This window comes from Dipteris shenzhenensis, chromosome 14 (assembly GCF_047967505.1).
Source record: "Dipteris shenzhenensis isolate YYH24624 ecotype China chromosome 14, Dip_SZ_1.0, whole genome shotgun sequence".
In the NCBI taxonomy this organism is placed as follows: Eukaryota; Viridiplantae; Streptophyta; class Polypodiopsida; order Gleicheniales; family Dipteridaceae; genus Dipteris; species Dipteris shenzhenensis.
Window position 1 is genome coordinate 5,328,403 of NC_141609.1, and position 25,235 is coordinate 5,353,637.

A 25,235-nucleotide genomic window follows, 5' to 3' on the forward strand; every position below is an offset into this window, starting at 1 on the left:
TGACCCAACTAGAAGGCATAAATGCAAAAGTAGGGGAAAAAGATGCACTTGCGATTCTCCTTAAAAGCATGCCTACAGAGTACAGCACACTGACAACCCTTTAAAGAATTTGCCAGATCCAAAGTTTGAGGGACAACTCACATCTGACCACCTTGCAGTTAGCCAAAGGATCATGGCACCAAGGGGAGATGTTGAGAGTTGTGGTGCCATGAGCACATAATTAGAGGCTAAGGTATGTGCTAAGGAAAGAATTAAAGTAGCCACCCTAGGATGTGGACTACATGATGTGGAGATGTGGATTGAGAATCTCCACAAAGAGAGATGTCAATGAGAGGATCCCACATGGTTTGACTATTCTAAAGGCTCTCTCTATATAAGAAGCCTATCATGTATTGTTGATTACACACATTGTAATAGATTGAGTGTTTGCTACCCTATGTCTCTCTTGTGGTGCTTTGATCCTCCTTGATCCCTCACTTTGTCACTGACCATCAAAGGGACTCGGTCAACACACTGCATATTGGGCTTTAGTCACAAAGGTCCTACACAAGCCTTGATGAGAGGTTTATCATGCTTTTGCTCATTCTACATGGATGAATCATGGAACAAGTGCACCAATTTATTTCATGCAAGTTTGTGGACCTTGCACAGCCCATCAATGGACTAAATGCAAGAGCCGTAGAGTATGATATAGCATACTCAATGGTTAGATACCATGTGGCAGACATGCTTGAGATGGGTGACCATTTTGCAATGCTCACTTCCCCTCTAAATGATGATGATGAGGATTATTACGTGGTGCTATGCAAGCAACCCAAAACAGTCTTGTCAAAGCAAGTCAAGGATGGCTAGGACAATGTTTTCAACATTGGAGATGAAGTGGCCTATGGAATCTTCTATTCTAAATTACATCTAATGGAAGAAGTAGTTATCTCCCATGTGATGAGGCACCACCTACTATAGTGCATGCTAATGCAATGTTGGCAATTAAGTTCCACATGGTGCAAGTACAGCACAAGGTTAAAGGTGACAGAACAATGTATCGTGTCCCCCTGGAGGTGCATGAAGAGATCTTGGCAAACATTTTGTTGTGAGGTCTATGCGATAGTAAAGATAACTATGAAAATGAAACTTGGACATCAAACACTTTCATTTTAGTACTTCTTTCATCACACACTGATTTAGTATAGTTTTCTTCATGTTTTTTTTATTGATTTAGTACTGTTTCACAGTTGGTTTCTAGTGTTTTATACAAAAGAGGCATTGGTCCTTATAACAATGTCTCTCTCATATGATCTTCTCATGTCTCATATTCACTCTAGCCAAGTTTGGAGGGATCAAGTTCTAGCCCATATGGCTGATTAAATGGTAAAGTTCAAGGCCCCACCTCAACACAAGAACACAAAAGCCTTTTTATTGAATTTATCTCTTTGGTCAAATACCAATTTAATGCAAATTCTTTCCTTACAAATTTTAAATCGTTGATGAATGAATGCCACCAAAACTCCTTTTAATCCATGATATGTTGGTGATTGCTTCCAAGAGAAGAATAGTAAAACAATAATTTATCTCCATAACATATTCCTTGAGTCCCCTTGGATTATAAATTAAATAGTAGTATGGAGCCTATTTGGGACTGAATTTTTTATTGTGAAACATATTTCTTTGGCTTTAGTGTGTTTAAAATTGTTAGTCACTCTGCCTCTTTTATGCTCTCATTGTAGTTCAAGATGGAAATGCACTGAGATACTGCACGGTTAGAGGAATTTAAGGTTTATAACAAGGCTTATAACATTCTTCCATTGAAGGAATCTTAACAATGTCTTTTCTTAATGTTGAGAAAGATGTAATCCTTTTAGTTAACCCATTATAGAGTCACTACATTCATATCTATGTTATCAAATCATATCTATGTTATCAAAGCATATCATGTTTCTTGACACCAATTTAAAGTTTTCATTTATAAATCTCGATTCTACATATCTCTGAGCCAAAAGGAGCACACACATATAAAAAGAGGACTATGTTATTATAGAACCAGAAAGACTTCGTCGTATTTACATCTCCCTTCAAAGGAGCAAAACAAAAGAAGATCCATAGTCAACCAGGGTAAGGGAAACATAGTAGTATGTAGGTTGAGATAACAAAAAATGGGTAAGTAAAACATGTTCTTCACTCCTTTCATTCATCCTGAGAGAGGGGCACAACAACTCCATCCTGAAAGGTGGACATAGTAGCTTGCAGTAAAGACATTCCAAATTTTATTTGTAATAGGCAAATGCTCATTTTCAAGCATAACATCTTTCTTGAAGTTGTTTCGGACCTTATCAATCAGGGCATCTATTGCTTTGATAGAAAATCTTGAAGCCTTTATGCATCAATTAATGAACAGTTAGCCCAGATGCATCAACTAATTCACCTTCCAAGCAACAATGAAACCAAACTCTTGTGCTATATAAATTAGCATGGAGTCAAACACAATGAGGTTTGGAAATAGAGTATGTGGGAGAATAGAGCCCAATTACTATTCTCCCACTAGACCTTTGCTCAAGACTTGAAAGATCGCATCCATGATGCATTCTCCTAAGTTCCCCAGCTTCACTCAATAATATCGAGCTTGCAAATTTTGAATATACCGACAAAAGGAAAGGATCATTCAAAAAACACGTTGATACTCTATAGATCTACCCCATCTCTTCCATTAGCTTGAGCAAACATGCCACTAGGGGAATTTCCACATTCTCCATCGTTGGTGTTGGAACTAAAAGACGCTTACATGCAGGGCAGAAGCAAATCTTTTGCTTTGCCCTTTGGTGTACGCACGGTAAGGTAGTAGGATGACTTGCAGATGATGAGGACTCCTCAAGTGAATTGCCCTTTGTTTGTTAAAGGCATGCCTTGTAGGGAGTCCATCCATTGCAAGTGCGCTTGCGACACATGCAATGCTCCAAAGGAGACAAAGGAGCTATAAAAGTGGACTCTCAGTTACAAAGGGATGGGAGTGAGAAATTTGATTCTCTTTGTCGAAGTCTTGTACTTTGAACTAAGAGTGAGCATTCCGGCTCTCTTTTACCACTTAGAGTATCTTCTTATAAGGAGACACTTGTGCCTATATTTTGGGTACTAGTCATGCCTTATTCTTACCAACAAACCAAGTGGAGTCATTCAAATTTTGTAAACCCACTCTTCATTCCAAGCAAAGCTCTTGTGATTCCCATGTTGAATTTTCTAGGATTGCATTGTGCTTGTCGTGTATGGCTACTTGCAAATAAAGTTGTTAGATGGTTTTTTGTATGCTACTAGATGTAAACATTTGCCATGAAAGTTTGAAAAAATTCATGTAATAATTCCATGTATTGAACCTTTCCTTTCCAATTTGAATACTTTCCAATGTGTTACTAGGATTTTAATATAATGGCTTGTCCTAGCATTCACATGGAGTTCCTATATATTGGCTTTTAGAAAGGGACAAGGTGAACTAATGATTTTCCTAAACCACAACAAAAAGAACTGCATGTACATGCCTGAAACATGATTTTCAAATCCAATTTAAGCCATGTTAAATTATTGAAGGAATCCAAACAAAGTGTGTTCTATGGGCTTAGATTTCAGGAACCTATTGCATTTTGGCTACCCACTCATGTATGTGTTACTCCTTTTCTTGATATTAAAACATAATTCAATTGGCCATATAATTTTGGATGATTACATGGGCTTGGGAAACGGGTGCAAAAAAGACTATTTCTACCAAGTTTGGTCACACCATTATAATCATGCATTATGGAACTCTAAAGCATAAAAAATGTTTGGTAAGTGACTTGCAAATTCAATTCAAGGCTTCAAGTGTTGAGAAGAAAACTATGCAAAATTTTCATCTATTTAGATTTCAAACATTAATCTCCATTTTGCAGATTGCATATCTAGCTTAGGGACGTGTTGCATGTTGAACACACTACCACATTAATCTGTGAGTCAATGTCAATTCTTAATCTCGTAACATTTATTCAATTGGTTCTTTTTGGGTGGTTGTTTGCATAGTCAAGTGGAAGGGTAGGAAAAACTTAATCCACATTGATTGATTCTATAATGATAGCCAGTCACTTGTATGATGACCAACTTATGTTATGAGGCAACAAGATCATCGAAAAATTTTCCAAGATCATGGCTTAAAGGAAATTTTCGTCATGCATCACAAAAACCTACAACCTAAAACATACTTCAGAATTACTTGCAAATCTAGTTCGAGACTTCACTATAAAGAAGTGTGGAGATGACATGCTAGGATGCTTTTTTACATGCTTAGATTTGAAAGACTATTGTACTTATTGCATATCTAGATTCTTGCATGTACTTGTGGCATATCTAGACTATTGTATCTATGCCTATTGCATATATACAATCTTGGAAATATGTTGCATTGTGCATTTTTCATCTTCCTTGTGTACGCATTGCATATCTATATTGGTGGAAATATGGTGCATTTGTACATTTTGCCTCTTGGCTACCACATCCTACTCTGTCAAAATGGACTCTTGATATCATGTAACTTATCTATTTGTGCCCATGTGGTGGATGTTCGTGTATTCTTTGTAAAGGGTTAATGCGAGTCTAGTTGACATCCCTCACTTCCATAGGAAGCATCCAACCACGGATATGGTCATCATATGACACTAAGAAAGAACAAGATAATTGGACAGTTCCTCTAAATCACGTTTCATGGACACCTATATTTTGCAATATGGGACCTTGCATTTTAAAACATTTCTGAACCAAAAGAAAACCGATTCAAAACTATGTAAATTTGAGTGAGATAGATTTCTATTGCTTGCACAAAAACATTTTGTAGATAGCAGTCATGTTGCATGTTTATAGTGTCTAGATGGTGGAAAGTTAAGTTGTCAAAACCCATTCAATAGTTTTAATATGGCCAATTGATCTAAACCAATTACCCATGTTGCTTTTTGTGTGCCTGATTCGGGGTCCCTAATATGTGAAACTTATGATTGTGCTACATTTGAAGATTGAAGACTTGGAGTAGCGTATACTATTGTTGCATTTGCGATACTATGATGGGGATGATTGTGTTTCTACATAGATCATGTCATTCAACGACTTTGACCAATGAACTTAAATGAAGTAATAAGAAAGAAGCCAAGAAGGGAATTGCTCAAAGTGTAAATTCTCAATTTGAGGTAGCAACGCTACATCGATTTACAACACATCTCAAATCTTGCAATGCATTTAACAAAACTGTCATATAGTTCTTTCACATCACAATATGCGTTCAACAAAACTATCACATTATTCCTTCCCATCATAATATGATTTAAAGCTTGCAATCTTGCTCAACACTAACCTATGCTTCTAGGATGGTTTCTAAAGAGTAGTACTTTTGAGATCCTAAAAGTAGACAACTTCGAACAAGTACCTTGTCCTATCATCCACATACCAATGATAATATAGAGCAAAATGGCAAAACATATTTTCATTGGGATTCTTTCTATGAGAAGTATACAAAAGTTTTGGATTCTAACACCCAAATGACCTCTAGGTATATATACATGTGTGTGTCCATTTGTATGCATGTTATGTGCCCATGTGTTTATTTATTCAAACTCAATCACTTAAACCAAAGTATATTTTTAAAAACTCTTTTTTTATTCCCCTTTCGCTAATACAATCATTATGGTGAGAGTAGACAGCAGCAAGGAAATTCGTCAATCCATCCAACACATTTTGTGTAGGATGTCAAAGCTTAGCTGGTTAATAATAGGACTTAAGGATGCTCCCCCATCTTATATGATGCATTGAATACTGTGGTACATGGCTTGGAAGGCACGAAAACTTTTATCTTATCTACCAATGGAATGCAAGCACGATGCTTATGCATCAAGGCAAAACAATACATTGCTAACATCTTGGAAATTTCTAGAGCCTTAAGTGGCCGATTGCTTTTTTTAATTGCAAGAGAAGCCCACATATAAACTTTATGCCCATTACTCTACCTCGAAGCTTATTTGCAAAAATAATTATGAAATTCATATCTTCAAAGCATGGCCTTGCTCTTCAAGATATTCATGTTTAATTTGCCTTTTAACAAAAATACTCCACAAGAGAACCAACAATGCTCACTCACAATAACCAAACTTTGATACTCTCCCTTTTTTTGTTCAAATTCACATGCCATAAAACCATCATTGGATCACTCAGCCAAGTATATTGTCTCCGTCTTATGACTTAATCTATTATTTGTTTGCTTATGCACCCTTTCTCATGACTTGCTTTATTATTTGTTTGCTTGTTTGTGGAGGCCTCCTCTAGGCTCATGACAACCAAGTACAATATGGCAATCTCTCAAGCCCTATCCATGTCCCAGTACACAATACAAAGTCCAAACCAATCAAGGACCACCTTAAAATCACTCAAACCAAAGGCAAAAGAGTGCACAAACTCTTCCATGCAGCCAAAATCAAGACCGAAGTTCTCTACGTTGGAATTCTTCCATGCCTAATGCAGCACAACCAAAGATTTCACAACTTATTCTATAGAGAGCATAACACCAATCAAGACCCATATTCTATACATTGAAATCCTCCAGGCCCCTTAATGCAGCCAAGGGGAGGAGATACACACCCTTTCAATATAGAAGACTAATCTTACTTTACCAAGGGGAGGAGGATCACATCCCCTTCAAGGAGAGAAACCTCACACCCCCTTGAATGAGAAGATTATCTCAGTCGATGGTAGTCAGCAACCTTGTTTGCACGCTGGTCAGTCAAATGAGACCATGGTATAGATCCTAGCAGTGTTTCTAACCTTTCCCCTAACAAAATGGGGATTACAATCAAGCCAGTTACAAGTTTAGTACCAAGAAGCAATAAAACCATGCTACTAACAATTAATATTACTTTTGGTGCTCATCTATGTGACTACAAGATGTGATCAGAGTTTTCAACAAAATTTAAGTAACATAATCATGCCAGCACATTATCATGGTCCAGAAAACTTGGAATGCTCTTGAAAGAGGTGTCCAACAGATCACAATGTAGCCTGCATAAATATACAGAGCTATTTTAGAAAATATTATCATGTTATGGAGCTTCAAAGCCTCAACTCAAGAGGCATTCAAGATGGAAACATGTTAGATGTAGACATCAATCCAGCTGAAGTGCCTCAAATTGATGTCCTTTTACATATGTCCCAAACAAACATCGATTGGCAACATGTAGATAGTATCAAGGATTGAAAATCTGGTTTATTTAATTCCTTTAAAAAAACTTCCAAATTACATATATTCAAAATGTTGCCAGAGATGGAGGTGCATAACTGGGCTACAAATTTGCATGTTGTTGAATACAGTTAAGTGGCATAGTACCAATGGCTGCCATGCGACTAGTGGCATGGAGAGGACTCTAATACTAGATTATGTACAATTCATGTCCGTTACAAAAATCCACAGAAGGCAAGCATTAGCAAGCACCACGGAGTCACCAAAGGCCACCTAACTTCAAAAATTAGGCAGCTGTTCTGGTGTGGACATGGGAGCTTGCCTCATATATAAACACTCTCTTTGTGGTTCTCAATATAGTCCATTGAGTCAGGCAAGTTCCTCACATAGTCATACAACAGAATACTTAAGGAATTGGCAGTCTTTTCCAGCTCTGATGAAATCTCCAAGCCCGCTGCCCCATCCAGCTGGCCTGTAAAAGGTGTTGAATATCCATTTTCCTTCCACATGCACTGGGCCATGAACTGCTTTTTGATACACAAAGGTCCATCTGAATGCCAGAAATAGGAAAAACACACAATAGCATGTATGAAAAAGCTCAAGCTGCTATTTTGTAAAATGCTTTTGAGAATGAAATCGCTCAATTTCATTTCGTTCCCCACCACTTCTTCCTGTTCTTATCTCCAGATTCTGATTTCCCGAGCTTCTTCAGAATCCCCTTTGTCTCCCGTAATCTGATTTTGAAATCTTTCTTCCAAATATCAAACCTTTGCTTTAATTTTCGAAGCTCGTCATCAGGCTTAAAATTGGCTTCTGTTTGCCCAGACTTTACTTCAACCAAAAAATCAGCATCATCATTGAAGACCTGAGTTCGATGCTCAAATTCCTTGGTCAGATGTTCCAGGACAGATCTACTGGGATCTAGTTCAGCTCTTGTAACGGAGAGGTCGAGAGAATGAGGGGGTTTTTGAGGGCTGGACTTCATATTTCCTGTCTTTGAACTATGGATTATTGTGTTTTGTATAGCATATTGCTTGACTAAACTGCCTTGTGGATCACTTTCCTTAAGCGTCCCAGGTCCCTTAGCTGCACTTAGACTGAGTTGAAGTGATGTTATTTGTTTCTGCCACATTTCCTCCATAGAGTTCATTTTAGCTTCATAGTCTATCCATCTTTTCTCATACTCCTGGAGCTTCTGTTGCAATAAAGCATTCTCGTCTTCTCTATCTTGCAAAGCCGCCTCTGCAGTTGATACTCGCTTCTGCATTTCTTCCAGCAATGGACTTGCCACTTTACTTGTTTCATCAGTTTGTGGATCCGCGCTCACCACCTACAATTAAGGCAAATCAACATAGAACCCTAGAGATCTTGAGGCATAAATATCAATATGGAAAGAATAATATATAAGGATTGATTTTCTTGACTTCAAGAGTTCTCTGGAGCAGTTCGCAGATGGACTCCAAGCACAAATATTATTTATTAAATCTTCCTTTCAAACCCATCAATGCAGCACACTGTAGTACAAGACATAGAAAGGAGGAAGAAAATGGAGAACCAATTGCCTTCGAAATTTTTGTAAAGAACTTGCCCTGCTTAGTAGTTTGATGTCCAACACGTACCTCTGGTGAGCAGGTTTCCTCCCTGTTACTAATAGCAGAATCTTCCAACAATGCCTCCATTTTTGCTCCCACTTCCTGGTCAACGGACCTTCCCAGTTGGGGATGTTCTTTGGCCTGTTTCTGGATACTGCTATAGCCCTTCCTGACCATCCAACCTCTCACGACTGCAACCAAACCATTCAAAGACAAATGTTATAATTTGCAGCTTCCCTACCAAACAAACACGTTTCGAACGGGGAAACCTCTTAATTATAGGCATCTAGAAGCTTTAGACATCTATGCAACACCTTTTGGCACACTGCACCATGCAGGAGACTCTTGGCCCCCTTAAAGCATGTTCATTTGTAGAAAACAATTGGAGTCGCTGACATTTAATAAACGGTATTTCTCCATTGCAAAAACTGGATCCAAAAATGACGGGAGACTTCTTGTTGGCTCATTCTCAAGTGCAACCATTATAAACAACTACAATTGCATATCTAAATAAATCCAAGCAATGTGAATGGCAACCTCATGATAGTCAGCCACAAGGTTACAACATTGCATCATCATAACGAGGACTAGCTAGTGTATATCCCCACTGACATCATCAGGGATCAACAATGGGTGTGTAGGAACTCATGCTCTATGAACACATATTCTCACATTAAAACATACACGAAAGCATCCAGTCATACAACAGTCGTACTCCTGAGTTTGTCACAATTCCAGGAGTGAAGTGCAGACTCAATCACGATCCAAGCTATCAATAAAGCAGAAAAACCAATATAAGTTCTATGCATACATGCTATCACATGCACACACCTTCCCCCCACGTGGGCATCCAGTCATACAGCAGTCTTCATACTGACTTTCCGTCAAAACTTCCACGGTTAAGAACAGATCCAGCCGTGACTGATGCTAGCGCTAGGCAAATAACAGGTACAGACCCTCTTCATCCAAGCTACAGCTGCTTGTAAATATTTAATCGCCTTTTTTAAAAAGATATACAAAACTGAGCTTCAGCTAAAAGCCCCTCAAAACTGAGAACCAAAGGGAACAGCATAGTATAACAGAGGCAAACAACAATTAGAAACAGTTTATACAATCAAGATCGAATTCTCTCGGCAAGCACATTCCTGAGGGTAAGTTGTACAAACAACATACTGAGGTAAGTGTGTTACACATAATTTGCCTTTCAGTCATCATAATGTGCTATAAATAATGCATTCACAACTCACATAATAAGAAAAATAATTTACAATGGGATGAACTTACAAGCCTGCAAAAGGATTGTTGCTCTCCTCATCTTTTTTAGTTGACAGCGTGTCTTATAACCCCTGTACATCTTTTGGATACGAATCGTTCCCTCAAGAAACTTTTCTCGAGCATGTTCCAGCATCTCAATCTGCCAGAAAGGAAAAAGGGCTACAAAACATTAGGCCATACATAAACTCTTAGATTTCTACAGATCAGTTACCAGTTTTGCCACAACCTTGACATACTCATGACATCATTAATTAGGTTTTCCTTCTCGGTTTGTCTAGTCTCAGTCATGGAGGAGTCTGTCCTTGATCTTGGGAGTTACAACAGAAGCTCTTGTATAAATAGCTGTTCATGCGTGTGTGGGCATGTGGCTAGGTGTGCATCTGCAAGCATATATTTATATTATGGTGTACACCACCAGTGTGTAGCCAACACATTGGTATATGCGGTATCGTTGCCAACCTTGTGGGTGACCATCATGAGATTAAGACTGCACTACTTTTGTTGTATGTGTACAGGTTGGGTTTGGGCATTTTACTTCATTCACACATGCACGTGCATGCACACACACATAGATATCAGATATCAGAGCTTATCCAGGTGAAAGTGACAGCTGAACCCAAGGTTGACATCCAAACAGAGATCCAAGAACATCACCTTCAGAAAGAGAATGCTATGAAGATTCGGATAGGGGGAATACCCGATTAGCAGCACGAGGATGACACTTTCGAGTCAGATAGGGGGAATACCTGATTGGCAGCACGAGGATGACACTTTCGAGGAGGCAATCGACAGAATCAAGGCAGCAGTCCCGGCCATTGATTGGTCAGCAAGCCCAACTGATGACAAGAATGATGATGAAGAGGAGTCTTCCCCAGTTTATTTATCACCTAGGAATGGACACGTTGTCATCACCTTCAACTCGAAGACACTCAGGAAGAGGATTCTACAACAATCCTATAAGCTGAAGGGGACAAAGATATGGATTGCTGAGGTGCTTACAAGAACCCAACTGAAGAACAAAGCTACCGAGCTTGCTAAGGTTCGGGCAGCCAAGGAAGCAGGAAAATGGGCAATATATCGTGATGGTCTTGCAATGATTAGAGAATTTAAGACAAAATCTAAAGACCCTCAGTCTTAAACTGATGTAATGGCCACTCCATAGCCTAGTACTTAGTTCCTTTTATGTTTTATGTTCTATGTGTTTTGTTTTTTTGGAGGAATCTGATGATACTCCCAGGGAGGTTGCCTATGGCCCTCTCTGTACTGATGTACAAGCAGGTCTCTTTTGTCCCATAGACCTTTTTAGGTCTCCAGTGGACATTAATAAACTTTCTTTCTTCTCTCTCTCTCTCTCTCTCTCTCTCTCTCTCTCTCTCTCAGCAAGGGATAGGTCCACCCTCATGAGTATGAGGGCAACACTGAAGGGTACTAGGACCTTTTTGGATGAGGATCTCATGCTCTTGCCACAAGAGCATCAGAGGGAGAGGATGGTACGTGTGATGGTAGCAAGACAAGAGAATGGGCTGCCCTCGGAGATGTGGTATTCTATACCGAGATACATGAGAGTCCAAAAGAGGGCTACCCACAATGACAGGATACACCTGGGAGTCGGCACATAGGAAGGGGATGAGAAGACAGTCAGATACGAGGCTCTCCAGGGTGGCAATTCTTTTCAAATCACATTTGAGACTGCATATATCTGTGATGCGGAAGGAGGAGCACACACGACACATGTGGATACGTGTTCATTTGCCTAACACACGTCCAATTTTAATTACAGTATGCTGCTTGCCCCCGGGTACATCATCTTATCTGATGGGGTCATAGATGGGGTCATAGCTCATATGAGACGATATATGATGATATCACAGAGTTCTCTAGACAGGTGGTTTTACTTGACTTTGGACTTAGATCCCCTCAGAGTACTAGATAAAAGGAACCAATTGAGCTTGGAGGAATGGAGATACTCTCTAACGATGCAACGTAGATGACAAGGTACGAGGGACAGTTATTGTAGATGGGAGCGGTACACAATCCGATCGTATAGAACAATCTCCAGAGATTGCCATTATCCATAGGGCTCGCTTGCTTTCCGCACGGAGGTGGGACAAGCACACTGGACTACTTGATGGTTTCCCCGACCTTTATGTCACGAGTACATGACTTTACTGTCACACCCCCCCCCCCCGCTGACCACTCATATGTGGTATTTACCATTTCAATTGCCATGATAGCCATAGGACATGACCGTCCTAGCCCCCACCCATGTCCAAATACACTTTGACCATGCCCTTGATATGTTATATATGAGTCAATCACTTGTCTCATGAGCTATCGACCTTCCTTAAAGATGATGCAAACCTCGACCGTGCCTCAGACACTCATGTCAGTGATTCAGGATGAGTTGGAGATCTCACCTTCTATGTAAGGGAGCTTTGGGACACTTGACGACGCCCGAGGCACAGCGGATATCACATCGCCTAATGCGCCGTAAGAGGTGGGCTTTCCTCTCGCATAGGATGGATGAGGTGATCCTATCCTTTCGAAGAGGGGCCCCACTATTGCGTGGGGGCTTTTTTCTAAGGGGAAGCCACCTATCCCCATCATAGATCCAAGTGCCTGGCACATTTACGTGACATCGCTCCATGATATCCTGATCCATGCACCCCCTGACTTGTCCTCTTTGCCTAGGCCCACTACCTCCATCTTGTTTACCACACAGAACGTATGAGCTACATTGCGTCGGCTCCACAACTGGAGACAATGAGGGGATGCAAACTGAGCACTTTGCGCATAGATAGGAGGTCTTAGCCCTAATCTTAGCACAAAGGTTCAATCATGCTGCATGCCACAGCTTTCCCCCTACTTGGAGTACCACTACCATTGCGCCAATGCGAAAACTAGGGGATCCAATGGGCACTACGATCTAGCGCACTCTCATGATTAATCACACATTGGCCAAAATTATGGGTCAGTGCTAGAGAGAGGTCAGCTCCTACACAGTGACACAGGAACGGCTGGCTTTGGGTTGCTGGCAAGGCTCATGTGGATGGTATTTGCCATTCGAACAGCTTTGCCTTTCTTGTTTTGTGCTGGGGTAGCATCTTCTGTTTGGTAAGTGCTAGGTTCCATATTGGAATTGTGCTTTGGTCGCTTGGGACAATCGAACCATCTATGGTCGCCTGTACAGATGGTACAAAGTCCTTTTGTGCTGGAGTTTTTCTTCTTGTCAGTGGCTGCACCTTTATGTTGGGGATGGCGGTCATGACTTTGTAAAGAAAAAGAGGCACGATCCTTGGAGGAGTGCTTCTGTTGGAATCCAGCATACGATTTCTGAGACTTGTGGGGATCTTGAGACTGTCGCTGACCTTGATTACCCGAGTTTTTTCTAAACTTGGAGTTATCTTGAGGGCGAGCACCTTTGGCCATAGTAGAGTTCTGTGTTCTATTAGCACTCTGCTTCCCTGTGTTTTGAAAATCTGTAATGCGCTCTGCGTAAGCAATACACCAGCTGTGGTGGTGATGTTTGCTTTGAGGACATCAATGTGTAACGAGGGGTTTAGGCCTGAGATGAAAGCATAAAGGCAATCATCATCACTTAAACCATCAATCTCCAGCACCAATGTGGTGAACTGAGAGATGTAGGAAGACAAGAAGCCTGTTTGCTCCAACCGTCTGAGTTTTGAACGTGCTTAGAAGTCCACATTGGTAGGTATGCACTACTTATGGAACACGTGTTCAAAACGTTCCCAAGTTAACACACTTTTGCCGTCCTTTAAGCGTCGTTGCCACCATAGGAAAGCTATATCCTTGAGGAGGGAGGCTGCCAAGGCAATCTTTTTGCCTTCAATGAGGTCCACAGTATAAAAGTACATGCGCAGTTTTGTGAGCCATTGGTCAACTCTTCGGCGATTTCATTGACCAGTGTAGGCTTCCGAAAGTTTAATGTCAAGTCTTTTAGTTTTGGAAGCTTGGAGTAAACGGTAGAGGGCATGGAGTTCAATGTTTTCTACCTCAGGTGGAAATGAGTCCACATAGTCGTCCGGTGGCGTCACGTCATCCTCTGTATGTGTGGTACTGCGAGAATCTTGGAGTTGTTGGGCTTGCTGGACCAAGTCGGAGATGCTGTCCTGAAGCTGGGAAATTTGAAGTTGAAGTAGTGCTTCGCCTTGTAAGTTGACTTCAGGGGTCTTTTTAGGACTTGAGTCACCGATCTCCGGAGAGGTTGCACACGAGCGTTGCAACATATCTAAGATCCCTGTGAGAAAAGCATGAACCTGCGCTCTAGTTTGTACCATTCTTGAAAGAAGATCCGGGCTGCTCCCTGAGGTTGCTCATGTTGGAGGGGGCAAGCGAGGCAAGATGAAACCATTTGTAGAAATCTGGTAAAGGAGGTCTTGTCTGAGGTAACAATGGTGATGCCGAAGTGGGTGTTAATGCTCGTGAGAGTACAGGGGTAGGTTGCAGAGTCCACGGATCTGAGAAGGGATAAGGAGCTGCTGTCGGGAGTGGAGGATATCCAGGAGAAGGAGTACCTTCAGAGTGTAAATACTGTCTTGGGGAAGGTAAAACCTGTGCAGGAGGATATCTGGGAGCTGAAAGAGGTGGAGAGTACCCTGGAGATGCTGAAGCTGAGGGGTAAAAGTCTCTCCAAAGATGGACAGCAAACTCGTGAGGAATATCGGGTTTTGGGTATCTACGTGTCTCGTGGAACACAACCTAGACTGTGCTGAGAAAGTAATGTAATTGAGGTGCCTCACGCAGAAGGTATAGGATGTGGTCCAAGTCACTGGAAGGGCACGTGACATAGAAGACCCACGATGCAAAAGCTCCGAAATGGGATGGTTGTGCAATCTGAACACGATATTGTGTGATAGATGATGTCTGAGGTGCTTCCTTGAAGGGACTAGGGAATTACCAGGGGTTTCCATGCTTTAAGGAGGAGGCTTTCATTTGCTGTAATTTGATAATGAGCGTCAAATAACAATATGAAAGAGAATCCTTAGAAATAGAATGGAAAGATTCCACCTAGCATAGATTAGATCTGCCAATTAGTTGCGTAGAAAAGGCCTATAGATCACTATCCGGAGGTCCATGTTGCTGTCCTTGCAAGTCCACATGGATGTGTGAACAAGAAACAGGTGCCTGGCTAGACGTCTTTCGAGGCAGATGGGCGTTGGCAGATGCGCTTTGCAGACTGCATGGAATCTGGCGCACTTTTCCAGCGTTGAAATCTGCGCTGTGCTGCGTACTGTCGGAGAGCCGGTCTGGCCTGTCTATGAGTAATCGGATAAGCAGCAACAGCGGCTGTTCATGGGCAGAGGTAGCGTGACAAAACCCGCGAGAAACCAGCTGGTTTGGTCATTGGAGATAGGCAGCAAACGTTGCTGATTTCAGGCATGTACGGCGGGATGAGCAGGAGAGAAACTGGCGCTGCAACTTCTCCAAACGATGCAGTCAACATCCACGGCCTGAGTGCAGGAGGAATGGTGAAATCAGTACGGCCGTTTTTGGAGCGGAGAAGGCTGACATGAAATCGCGAGTTGATTTTGCCCTTTTTTTCCTGGCTGGTTGGTGGTTACCAAAAAATTGAGAACCCTTGGGTAGTCTAGGGTTAGGCCTTGGGTGTAGGGCTGGTTGCCCTTTTTAGGCCCTCTAGGTACCCTTTTGTAAGTTAGTGCTTGGTGCCAAAGGGTGTGCCTATTCTAAGGGGTGTGACCCTTGGAATAGGTGTACCTTTTTATGAAGGGGTGTGACCCTATTTTAAAAAGGGGTGTCCCCACACGAAAAGGTGTCCCCTTTTTTCCACGATGGGGTGTGTCCCTTGGGTGAGGAGTCAAAACTCTTCATCAAAAGGTACGTCCAATGGTGAAAAAGGTGCGTCCCTTGGTTTTGGGACAGCCCAAGCACATCAAAAGATACGATTTTTGTCGTGTCCATTCACATCAACTCGTGATGTGGGGGAGATGGAGAGGCCATTGATGACTTTAGGTGGGGTTGGCACAAAAAATTTTTACGCTCATTCTCTCCATCTCTTCCATGCACAATGTGCGCGGATATCCTTCTAGCGGAAAGAGATGTATCAGATAGGCGCTAGAAGGTGGGGGGCATTTCCTACAGGCAGGAGCGAAATTTGCTCTAATACCACTGTAAGAAATCCTAGATTTACTATATTTAGAAATGTGCTAAGGAACAGAAAGGAGACTGAAATAGCAGAGAACAAGGAATATTTGTATTGCTTGAGTGTCTGTAGTAGTCATCCATACAATTGGGCCTCTCTTATATAGAGAGTGAAGAGTCACACATGAAAAGGTGTGTACTCCAAAGTGTATGTGCATGAAGAGGTGTGTACCCCTTGTGAAGGGTGTGACCCTTGATGAGAGGGTACATTACAATAGGAGTGTCTCTTCCATAGAATGTCTTGTGCCTCATAGGAAGTGTCCCGTCGAAAGGGCATACCCTTCCACAAGTGTCCATTCATCAAACCATCCATAAGTCTAAGATATAGAGAAAGGAATACGTCACAGATCGTGACATGGATTCCAGAGGCAACACCACTCTCTTGACCATATCTTCACTCTATGGGCCGTCATCGAGGAGACGAGGAAGAGATCCCAATAATTCTACACTTACTTGTAGACTTTCAAAAGGCCTTTAACACAGTCCCACGATCCCACATGATTACGCAGCTTCAAGAGATGCAAATTCTAGGAGTAATGATATGGGGGTGATGAGTCTAACAACCAAAGGGAGAGTACCTGCCCCTGAACATCCGTCGAAGCGGATTGAGAGCGTGATTGGAGTGAAGCAAGATGCCCCCTTTTACTGACACTCTTTGGGCTTTACATTGATAGACCACGACCTTCATTAACTGCCCAGGAGATGAGGGATCATTGCTTGCTGACCTGATGATAGGGATACTACTATATGCAGATGACATAGTCCTCATATCCTCTTCAGTAAGAAACCTACAAAGACACCTAGAGGGCCTAGAGCTGTTTTGTAGAGAAAAGAAAGAAAGAAAGAAAGAAAGTTATTAAAGTCTTCAAAAGACCGATGGGTCTATGAAATTGTGAGAAACCTGATACAACCCAACTAAAACGGTGGAGCTACTAATCGAGCATCCATGCCCATACAAAAGCAATGACTATCCTATATAGTCATATCAAAATAGTAGTAATCTACAACATCACTATCGTTCATCATCATCATCATCAGAACAATTGTCCTCATAATACAAAGTGAAGAGTGCTCCAAGGCTACTGTGTCCCCCCTCATCAAGAGTGAGGGAGCGATAGCATCAAATCAAACAATAGAGTGTTGCCAGCTCCCTGTGGATTAAACCCTACGCTGTCTCTTGGTCACAGCTCTACGTCTAACAAGGGCGACAGTCACCCCAGTCGGTCACACTCCCACTCTGAACATGGAAGGAATGTCCCAAGTGTAGTCTGTGCAGAAACCCTCTGCATCAGCTGCTGTGTCAATGGCTCTGGGTCTCGGTCATGCCTATGGCATGTAGAGGGGAGTCTATGCGGTCCGGTTGGAAGAACTCTGTGATCATGCTCTAAGAAGAGTCTACAAGGGTACCCTCCTCCTGTCTTTGAGACAGTTCACGATGCATGATTGCCTCATGAATGAACGCGGCCAAACATCTCTGATCTAGAAAAGAGAGAAATTGTGGTAGCAATCCGGAGCTATCTCTGAATAAACAATAAAAACGTCCTCGGATCTCATAGTAAACCGGGCATCTGAAGATGAAATGCTCCTCCGACTCAACTCCTATAGGCCATACAAAGTGCATAAGCGTGATTCGCTGGGTAGACCCTCTGCCCAACCATTCTCAATACGAAGTCTATGTGAAGAGACTCGAAATTGCCCAATGGAGATCCTCAAAGAATGGGGTAAATAAACCCGTGTATCTCTTGGTGGATCAATAAATCCCTCATCCGAGATATGTAGGCAGTGATCTCTGTAGAAGCCGAGCTTCACTGTGAGCTCAGTCGGTTCCAACCAAGTTCGAAAGGGGTGTAGCTGCAGGAGATCCTCACGTATGACCTAGTTGACCTCATGATACCGGAGTGGGAAAAACGACGCATCAATGCTGTACTGGAAGGGTGGAAGTCTATCCATATGTAACCCAGTCGCTCAAACCATCTCACTGTGTATGCAAACCAACATCTCTGGTTGCCTGCCTCTGATACCATCATGGAAGAGGACAATGCCAACCACGGTAATCTGATGCGTCCAAAGGTGTGATCTACGTATCCCCTGACTCAATGTAGGTAGGTAATGACATGAAATGCTGCATCAAGCTGCAGTGGTGGAGATCCAAACTCAACTTGAATGATCTAGTGAGGAATTGACCGCTTACTACGAATCATCCGTGATAGCATAAGAGCTTGTAGTCGCTCCACACGAGCCCACTCAGTCTCTGCTAAGTCCAACCTCCAACACGGGCTGCCATACATCCCTGTTGGTCGAACCAAGGAATCAAAGAGCAGGCATTTGATCCGAGGTTCCTGAAAATGTGAGCAGAAGCACTGCCTCTCCAATCTGGACAACGAGGCATATCCTTGACTCAAGTGAGCCTGCATCACCGATCTCATGGTGAAAATAGGTTCGAAAAAGATAACCCCCAAATAGGTATATGACGAAACAATCTCAACCGGTGACCCGTCAAACGTAAACTGCTCCTGATGCATCATGACCCGAGATGTATTAAAGATCATGACCTTGGTTTTGCCAAGGTTAACCTTCAGATCATGCAACTCACAAAAAGATTGTGGTGCATCTAAGTGCCCCTGGAGCCCCTCTACTGAGAACGATAGGAGTACCACATCATCTACGTAAAGCAATTACTAAATCAGAGTACCAATAAGAGAGCAGCCAGCCCCCCCAGCGTCTGCATGATTGCCTCAAGCCCATCGATGTAGGGACCAAACAAGGTGGGTGATAAAGGACATCTTTTCTTGACCCCAATCGTGCTCAAAATCTCATCTGTCCATCCAGATTCTATCCGAACTCTGCCTGAGACTCTCTCGTAAAGTGGCATCACCACCCAAATAATCTCATGATCATAGCCCAAGTCCTACAAGCGCCTGATGAGGCAGGCTCCAGGAACTATATCAAAGGCTTTGCAAAAATCCACAAAGCAACAATAAACACTCTGTCTCCGGACCCTCGCCTCCTCAATAATGCATCTGAGTGTAGGAATGTGATCCATAGTCCCATGATCATGTCAGAATCATGCCTATCCATATGCTCTGTGCCCGCGAATCGACTGACCTCAAAATAAAGCATTGATGCATAAATCTTGTCTATGATATGCCCAATCATAATGGTCCTGTAGTTCCCCGAATCATGGGATCCCCTGCCTTGTCGATGATAGAAATTTGACGGTCAAACTTGGCAAATACCAAGGTTATGATCTCCAACACTTCGCGAGCAATGCTTCATTGACACGTTTTCACCCGCCGAAGGTAGCCAGTGTGCATGCGTACACTTAGCTATGGGTAGTCTTCAAACGATCAATTTATGGTTCATGCAACCAGGGCACGGCGTACACAAGGTCAAGAAGCTCTGGCCCGACTAGAGCGGCCGTGCTTCCAAGCACACTTCCAAGACCTCCCGATGAAGGGACAACTGTTTGATACACTAGCAAGGCCGACAGCCATGTATGCATCACCCTTCTGGGGTAGTGATCTCTCGGTAACTTATTGGAGAAGATTTGAGAGGCTATAGGCAATTATGGCATCTCAAATGATCCGAAGTAAGTCCTCAGGCCCTCATCAAATAGTACAAGCAGAGTTCACCATGCACCACTTCAGATTGCTGCCAACTCTCACATAGTGACATACATTCACAAGGTTTGGGCTTTGCCTGAGTGGAGGCTACCGAAGTTGGCACTTGACTCATCCGAGCAACTTGTAGATAGAGGGGTTAGCACGGCATGGTATACACATATATTCAAATGGTTCACCAGTCAGGTATTCAGATGGACAAGCTCCCCCCCCCTTTTTCAGTACAGCTTGGATGCACCATCCCCCTTGATCTCACGAGATGATCAACCGTATCATACAATTCAATCTACTCCAGCTCCAGACCTTGATGGCTAGTGCACGGCCGGCTGGTAGATCTCATTTAGATCTAACGTATAGAAAGAAGAACCCGCGATGAAGGTCATCTCCACCGCTAGATTATGAGAAGATTGGACGGCCGACAATTGGCACTCTACGCGAACCATTCGATAGGTGTTTGAAAATGCCGCCCAATCGCTCATTTAATGCCTGACTCCACTTGGCCCACCCTTTGTTTTGGATCATTAGATCTAGTTAGATCTAATGGCTGCCCTTGATTTTAGTTGGGCAGCCCTGCCACGTACGCTTATCGTTTTTCACCATCCAATAGGAATACCTTAGTTAATACACCGGAGAGCCACCATGGTACCTGGTTTTGTATTATGAGTATTCGTTTCAGTTTTGAGTTCCTTAGCATAGCACTCAGTAGGGGCCCTAGCAAGCCCTTTGCCTCACCCCACATGGCTTTTATGAGTTACTCTTTTGATAGTACTTTGTCTCATAGGCCCGTGAGGCTTCCCAAAGACGTGAGACTACCCGAGACGAGGGGGCTGTCACCATTTGGTACTTCTCTCAAGAAATAAACTATAATCTTTATTAGAATTGACTTTGGTCAAAGGATGTTGACTTGGATTAACTAAGAATAAGTTTTATTGTTTTACTTTTGCTTGCGTTGGTAAAAGAGAACTGAGCGGACGCCCACAAGGGACTAGGATTAGTCCAAGAACTAGGAATGCATGCATTTCGTAAAATCTAATGGGTTAAAGTGTGGGAATTTGTGTGTGCAATGTGTAGGATCCAAAAGAGTGCAGAATGGACCCAAGATTGGGGAGAAGAGCACAAAAAGCAGGTTCTGAAGCAAGGACAAGGGGGCACCTCTTTAAAAAGAGGGCCCACAAGACTAAAAAGGCGCCTAAATCCTCCAACTTAGGAACAAAAGTCTAAAAGCTTGGCTTTTATGTAAAAGTAGCTTCCTTATCGGGTCTATTTATCCTCTCTTTGCCATAAGTGTAGCATCCCTGCTAAGCCCATACCAATATGAAAGGGAGGCTCTCCTCTACATATTTTCGTAGCTTTTTCCAATTGACCAAATGCATGCATTAAACCTTTCTAATAGAGTTTTAAGGAATTCAATGCACCCAAGATGAATGACCATATAACTATTATGCTCCATTATAGTTGACCAAATGCCTAGATTGGACCTTTCTAGCAAGATTTTTAGGAATTTGATGCACCAAGATGAATAACCATATAACTAATTGTGACCATACATAACAGACGTGTGTATAGGTGACTTGAACAAGCAACGACTCAATCGCAAGCCATTTAAGTCCAATATCATAGTCATCCTTGGCCTATCCAAAGATGTTGGATGTGGATGTAGATCCACATTGGCTCAAAGTTGTTAGCACCTAACTCATCTAAACCGCAACTCATCTAAACCGCCAGGTGCTACATTGTGATAAATGCACATCCCTCCATCCATCGCTGTCCGTCGTCCATCGTAGCTCTGTCGTCCATTGCTGCCGTCTGTCGTAGGTATGTCGTCGTAGATCTGTCGTATCTCTGTCATAGCTCGTCCCGTCTTTCTGTCACTTGTCGTCACCTCCCAATCTCATAGACCCCCGCCTCCTTCCAACCACCCCCGCCAACCCCGCAGCCCTTCAACCCCACCCCAGCCCTGCCTATGTCACGGCCCCTGCCCTGCCAAGTTGCGCCACCCTTGCTGTCCGCCTCCAATGGACCTGCATTAGGGTCCTCATAACTTGCAAAAGGGCCAAGGGCCCCTCTGTGCACTCTATGGGCACCCCCAACAGCACCAAGGCTGCCAGACAACAATGCGACCTGCAAAAGAATGCCCCGTAAAAGGTACTAGGGCTCTCAAGCCCTCCCACGATCTATGACAGGGCTCAAGGCCCTCGAAACGCCAACAAACTGCGCCAAGGGCCCCGTGGACTGCTATCTCTGTCCAAACACCCCCAGCTGCCCTTGGATTGCTCAAGGGCAGTTGGGGTTGCTCAAGGGTAGTCCACACCTCAAGGGCATGGATAGCCCCTAAGGTGTGGACAAACCCACAAGACCACACAGAAGGACCTGAAAAAATAAAGAACGTCTTGACTCACCTCAGTAAAATTTGTATGGCATTGATTGAGAAAGTAGATAGCCTCGAAACCACCAATGTGGCACTGATGGCAAAAAAAGCACACGTTGACCAAACATTGAATGAAATTAAGAAACAAGGAGGACGTATGCAAGAGGAATGGAGGAAGGAGAAAAGCAAGAAAGATGAATGGGAGAAGGATAAAGAAACATGGGAAGTTGAAAAGACCAGCCTCAATGATAAAATGCAAGCCATGGGGACAGAATTACAGCAGCTGAGGGACATGCAAGGGACACCAGAAGGGATGTGCAAGGCAATGGAAGAGCTGAAATCTGAGAATGAGAAGTTCAAGAAGGAGATGATAGCCTTACAGACTACCATACAAGGGAAGCATACTGAGTTCACACAGCAAATCACTAAAGAGAATGCATATATGCTAGAATGGAAGAATGTGGTTAAGAAGGGTGCAGTAGCCCCCAAGAAAGAGATCATCTCTAAAGCTCTGGAGGAAGAGAAAAGAAGAAACAGTAAGGCTTTAAATGTCTTAGTCAAAGTCTTAACAGTTGGAGACACCCCCATGTCAAATACCAAGATTTCGTTTACCAAAATGGGAGTCAACCTCACATGCGAGACAGCATGGGTTGGTCAAGTTGAGGCCCCAACAAGACCCCTTGTAATGAAACTCCGAACAGCTGTGGACAGGTCTACCCTCATCAGCATGAGGGCAACCTTGGGAGAGATCCAGATAGAGGAGCATTTTCTATGTGTCTGTCCGGCCTACTATGAGATCCGAGGGCGATACCACTGTCTCTTTCTTCAGGAGGGGCTTGGCTTCGGACCACTCACACGGCTAATACATTTCCCCGACTAGGTTTGGGTTTTACCTGATTGAGATGCGGAGACACAGAGATTCCCTAGTGCGGCAGGCCAGAGATCAGCTACAGTTGATGCCTCAGGACACCGAGCTAGACCGAGCGCAAACACGTGTCAATGTTTTTTACACATCCGAGCCAGCACCAAATGAGATCGAGGGGGAGAAGCTCGAGGAGACGAAAGCACTATGGATCAGCAATGAGACCCGTCACCAGGATGTGGCTGGACAAGAGACGCGGAGACCACACACCGCACGTGGGGTGACCACAGCACGCACGATTGAGGTCCGGCCTATCTCAACCCTCCTTAGAGGGGGTTATATAGAGCCTACACGTGTACTTGGAGCTGTAGTTTTGAGCAGTACTTGATTGCTCTTTTCCTTGTACTAGCTTTTTGCATTTTTAGCACTTAGCACTCAGCAAGGGCCTTAGTGAGCCCTTTGCTTCAGCCCACAGTGGCTTGTATGGGTTACATATATTTGTTGTTACCTTGTCTCATAGACCTGCGAGATCTCCTGAAGACGTTAATACACCTTTCTTTCTTTCTTTGTCTCTCTCTCTCTCTCGTCCAACTGACAAATGCCTGACCGATCTTCATTGTGGTGTGCTACTTCCCCCCAGATACGTCATCATATGCGCATGAGGTCACTACATAGGGACACAGCCCATTCGAGACAATACTTGATGACGTCACAGAGTTCTCTAGGCAGGGAGACACCCTCCTTTTGGGGAACTTCAATGCAAGGACAGGAGATAGACAAGTGGGCCTACTAGACTTTGCATATGAGAGAGATCCCTGCATGGTTTCGGAGCTAGATGCAGCAGAGCTCGAGATCCTGAGACAATCTACAGATGCCTTACATGTGACAGCATACGGAACGACATTGAGGGAGCCGTCCACGACCTCATCATCTACAATGGCCTAAGAGCAGGCTGAGGGAGGGGGATGATGAGGGAGGGCCGGGAGGAGGGAGCTAGGGGAGCAGGGAGGCAGGGAGCACAACGGGGAGCGGACTACAGCCAAGCTTAGTTCTGTTAGTGGCTCATAGCTAAAAGACCTTATGGTCTCTTCAATCAAGCACAATGAATCTTTAATTTTGTCACAAAGCTACAGACAGAATTTACCTGTCCTGCACGGAAAAAGAGCTTTGTCAATCCCACTTGGTACATATGAGGCGATATGCTGCATTGCTGCAAAACTGCTATACAAATGCCAAGAACATCTTCAACCTTCACAACATTTTCTCGAAGAAGGACACCATATCTGCAAAGAGAAAGAAATAAATAAGGGATAATCTTTGAAAAACTTGCAATTAAAAAGTAATCCAAATGGACTCATACCATACAGCACCTGCTAGCAAATAGATAATGTGGAATTTGTGTTGGATACCCAGATCTTGATGTTCTCACGATCTCAAGCACTCCATAAGAATACAATTGTTGCAGCACAAATTCATCTTGATATGAAGCTGGAAGCTGAGACTTGTTTGGCATGATGCACAGAATAAAATGCGGTGCTGAGTTGTCCACTTTTTGTATCATCTGGAGAAAACGCTCCTGGGCACCCCTTGCACCGAAAGAATACTTTCAGGATCCGAGGCATGCACGTTTAATCAAACAGTATTGTCTTAAAGGATATGTATTATGCCCACAATTGACTACGGTACAGAAGTAAACAGTTTGCTGGTGCTTCTTGACCTTGTAACTGGAATTGAAAGTCTTGTCTGCAAACTCCAAAGGATCCATAGGAAGGGCACTTCCTAAAGCCTTGTCATTACTGGATGCTGAACGCTCTGACAGATCACCCATACATGAATATAAAAGTTGAGAAAGATCGGGGTATAAAAAGTCTCTATTTCTCTCGAGAAAACCAGTCACTTCGTATATGACCTGCACATGAGTATGGAAGAGCCATTTAATTAGAAGCTAACTGAGGCACAATGTAAGTGCTTACTGCATGAAAAGGAGATCTATAGTACTATTCATGGATTGAAAAAGTGGAGATATTATCTGGATGGATCTACTTTTGTGGTCTATGAGTAATTTGCAATCCTTTTGACCTAAGGGACATGAATGCCTGTTGGTCGGAGA

At 43.0% G+C, this 25,235-nt stretch overlaps 1 protein-coding gene across 2 annotated transcripts in view; it reads right to left on the reverse strand.

Annotated features, from left to right (window-relative positions):
- Positions 1 to 7,194: 7,194 nt before the first annotated feature.
- LOC147894104 (myosin-1-like) overlaps positions 7,195 to 25,235 on the reverse strand; it is an 89,023-nt gene continuing 70,982 nt past the window's right edge. For both annotated transcript variants that reach the window (XM_087385072.1, XM_087385071.1), the window contains exons 17-22: positions 24,843 to 25,034; positions 24,496 to 24,701; positions 24,270 to 24,408; positions 10,105 to 10,234; positions 8,848 to 9,011; positions 7,195 to 8,558 (exon numbers count right to left, since the gene is read on the reverse strand). In XM_087385072.1, the coding sequence (XP_087241198.1) occupies positions 7,875 to 8,558; positions 8,848 to 9,011; positions 10,105 to 10,234; positions 24,270 to 24,408; positions 24,496 to 24,701; positions 24,843 to 25,034 (1,515 nt within the window). In that variant the 3' untranslated portion in view covers positions 7,195 to 7,874. The remainder of the gene's footprint in view (positions 8,559 to 8,847; positions 9,012 to 10,104; positions 10,235 to 24,269; positions 24,409 to 24,495; positions 24,702 to 24,842; positions 25,035 to 25,235) is intronic.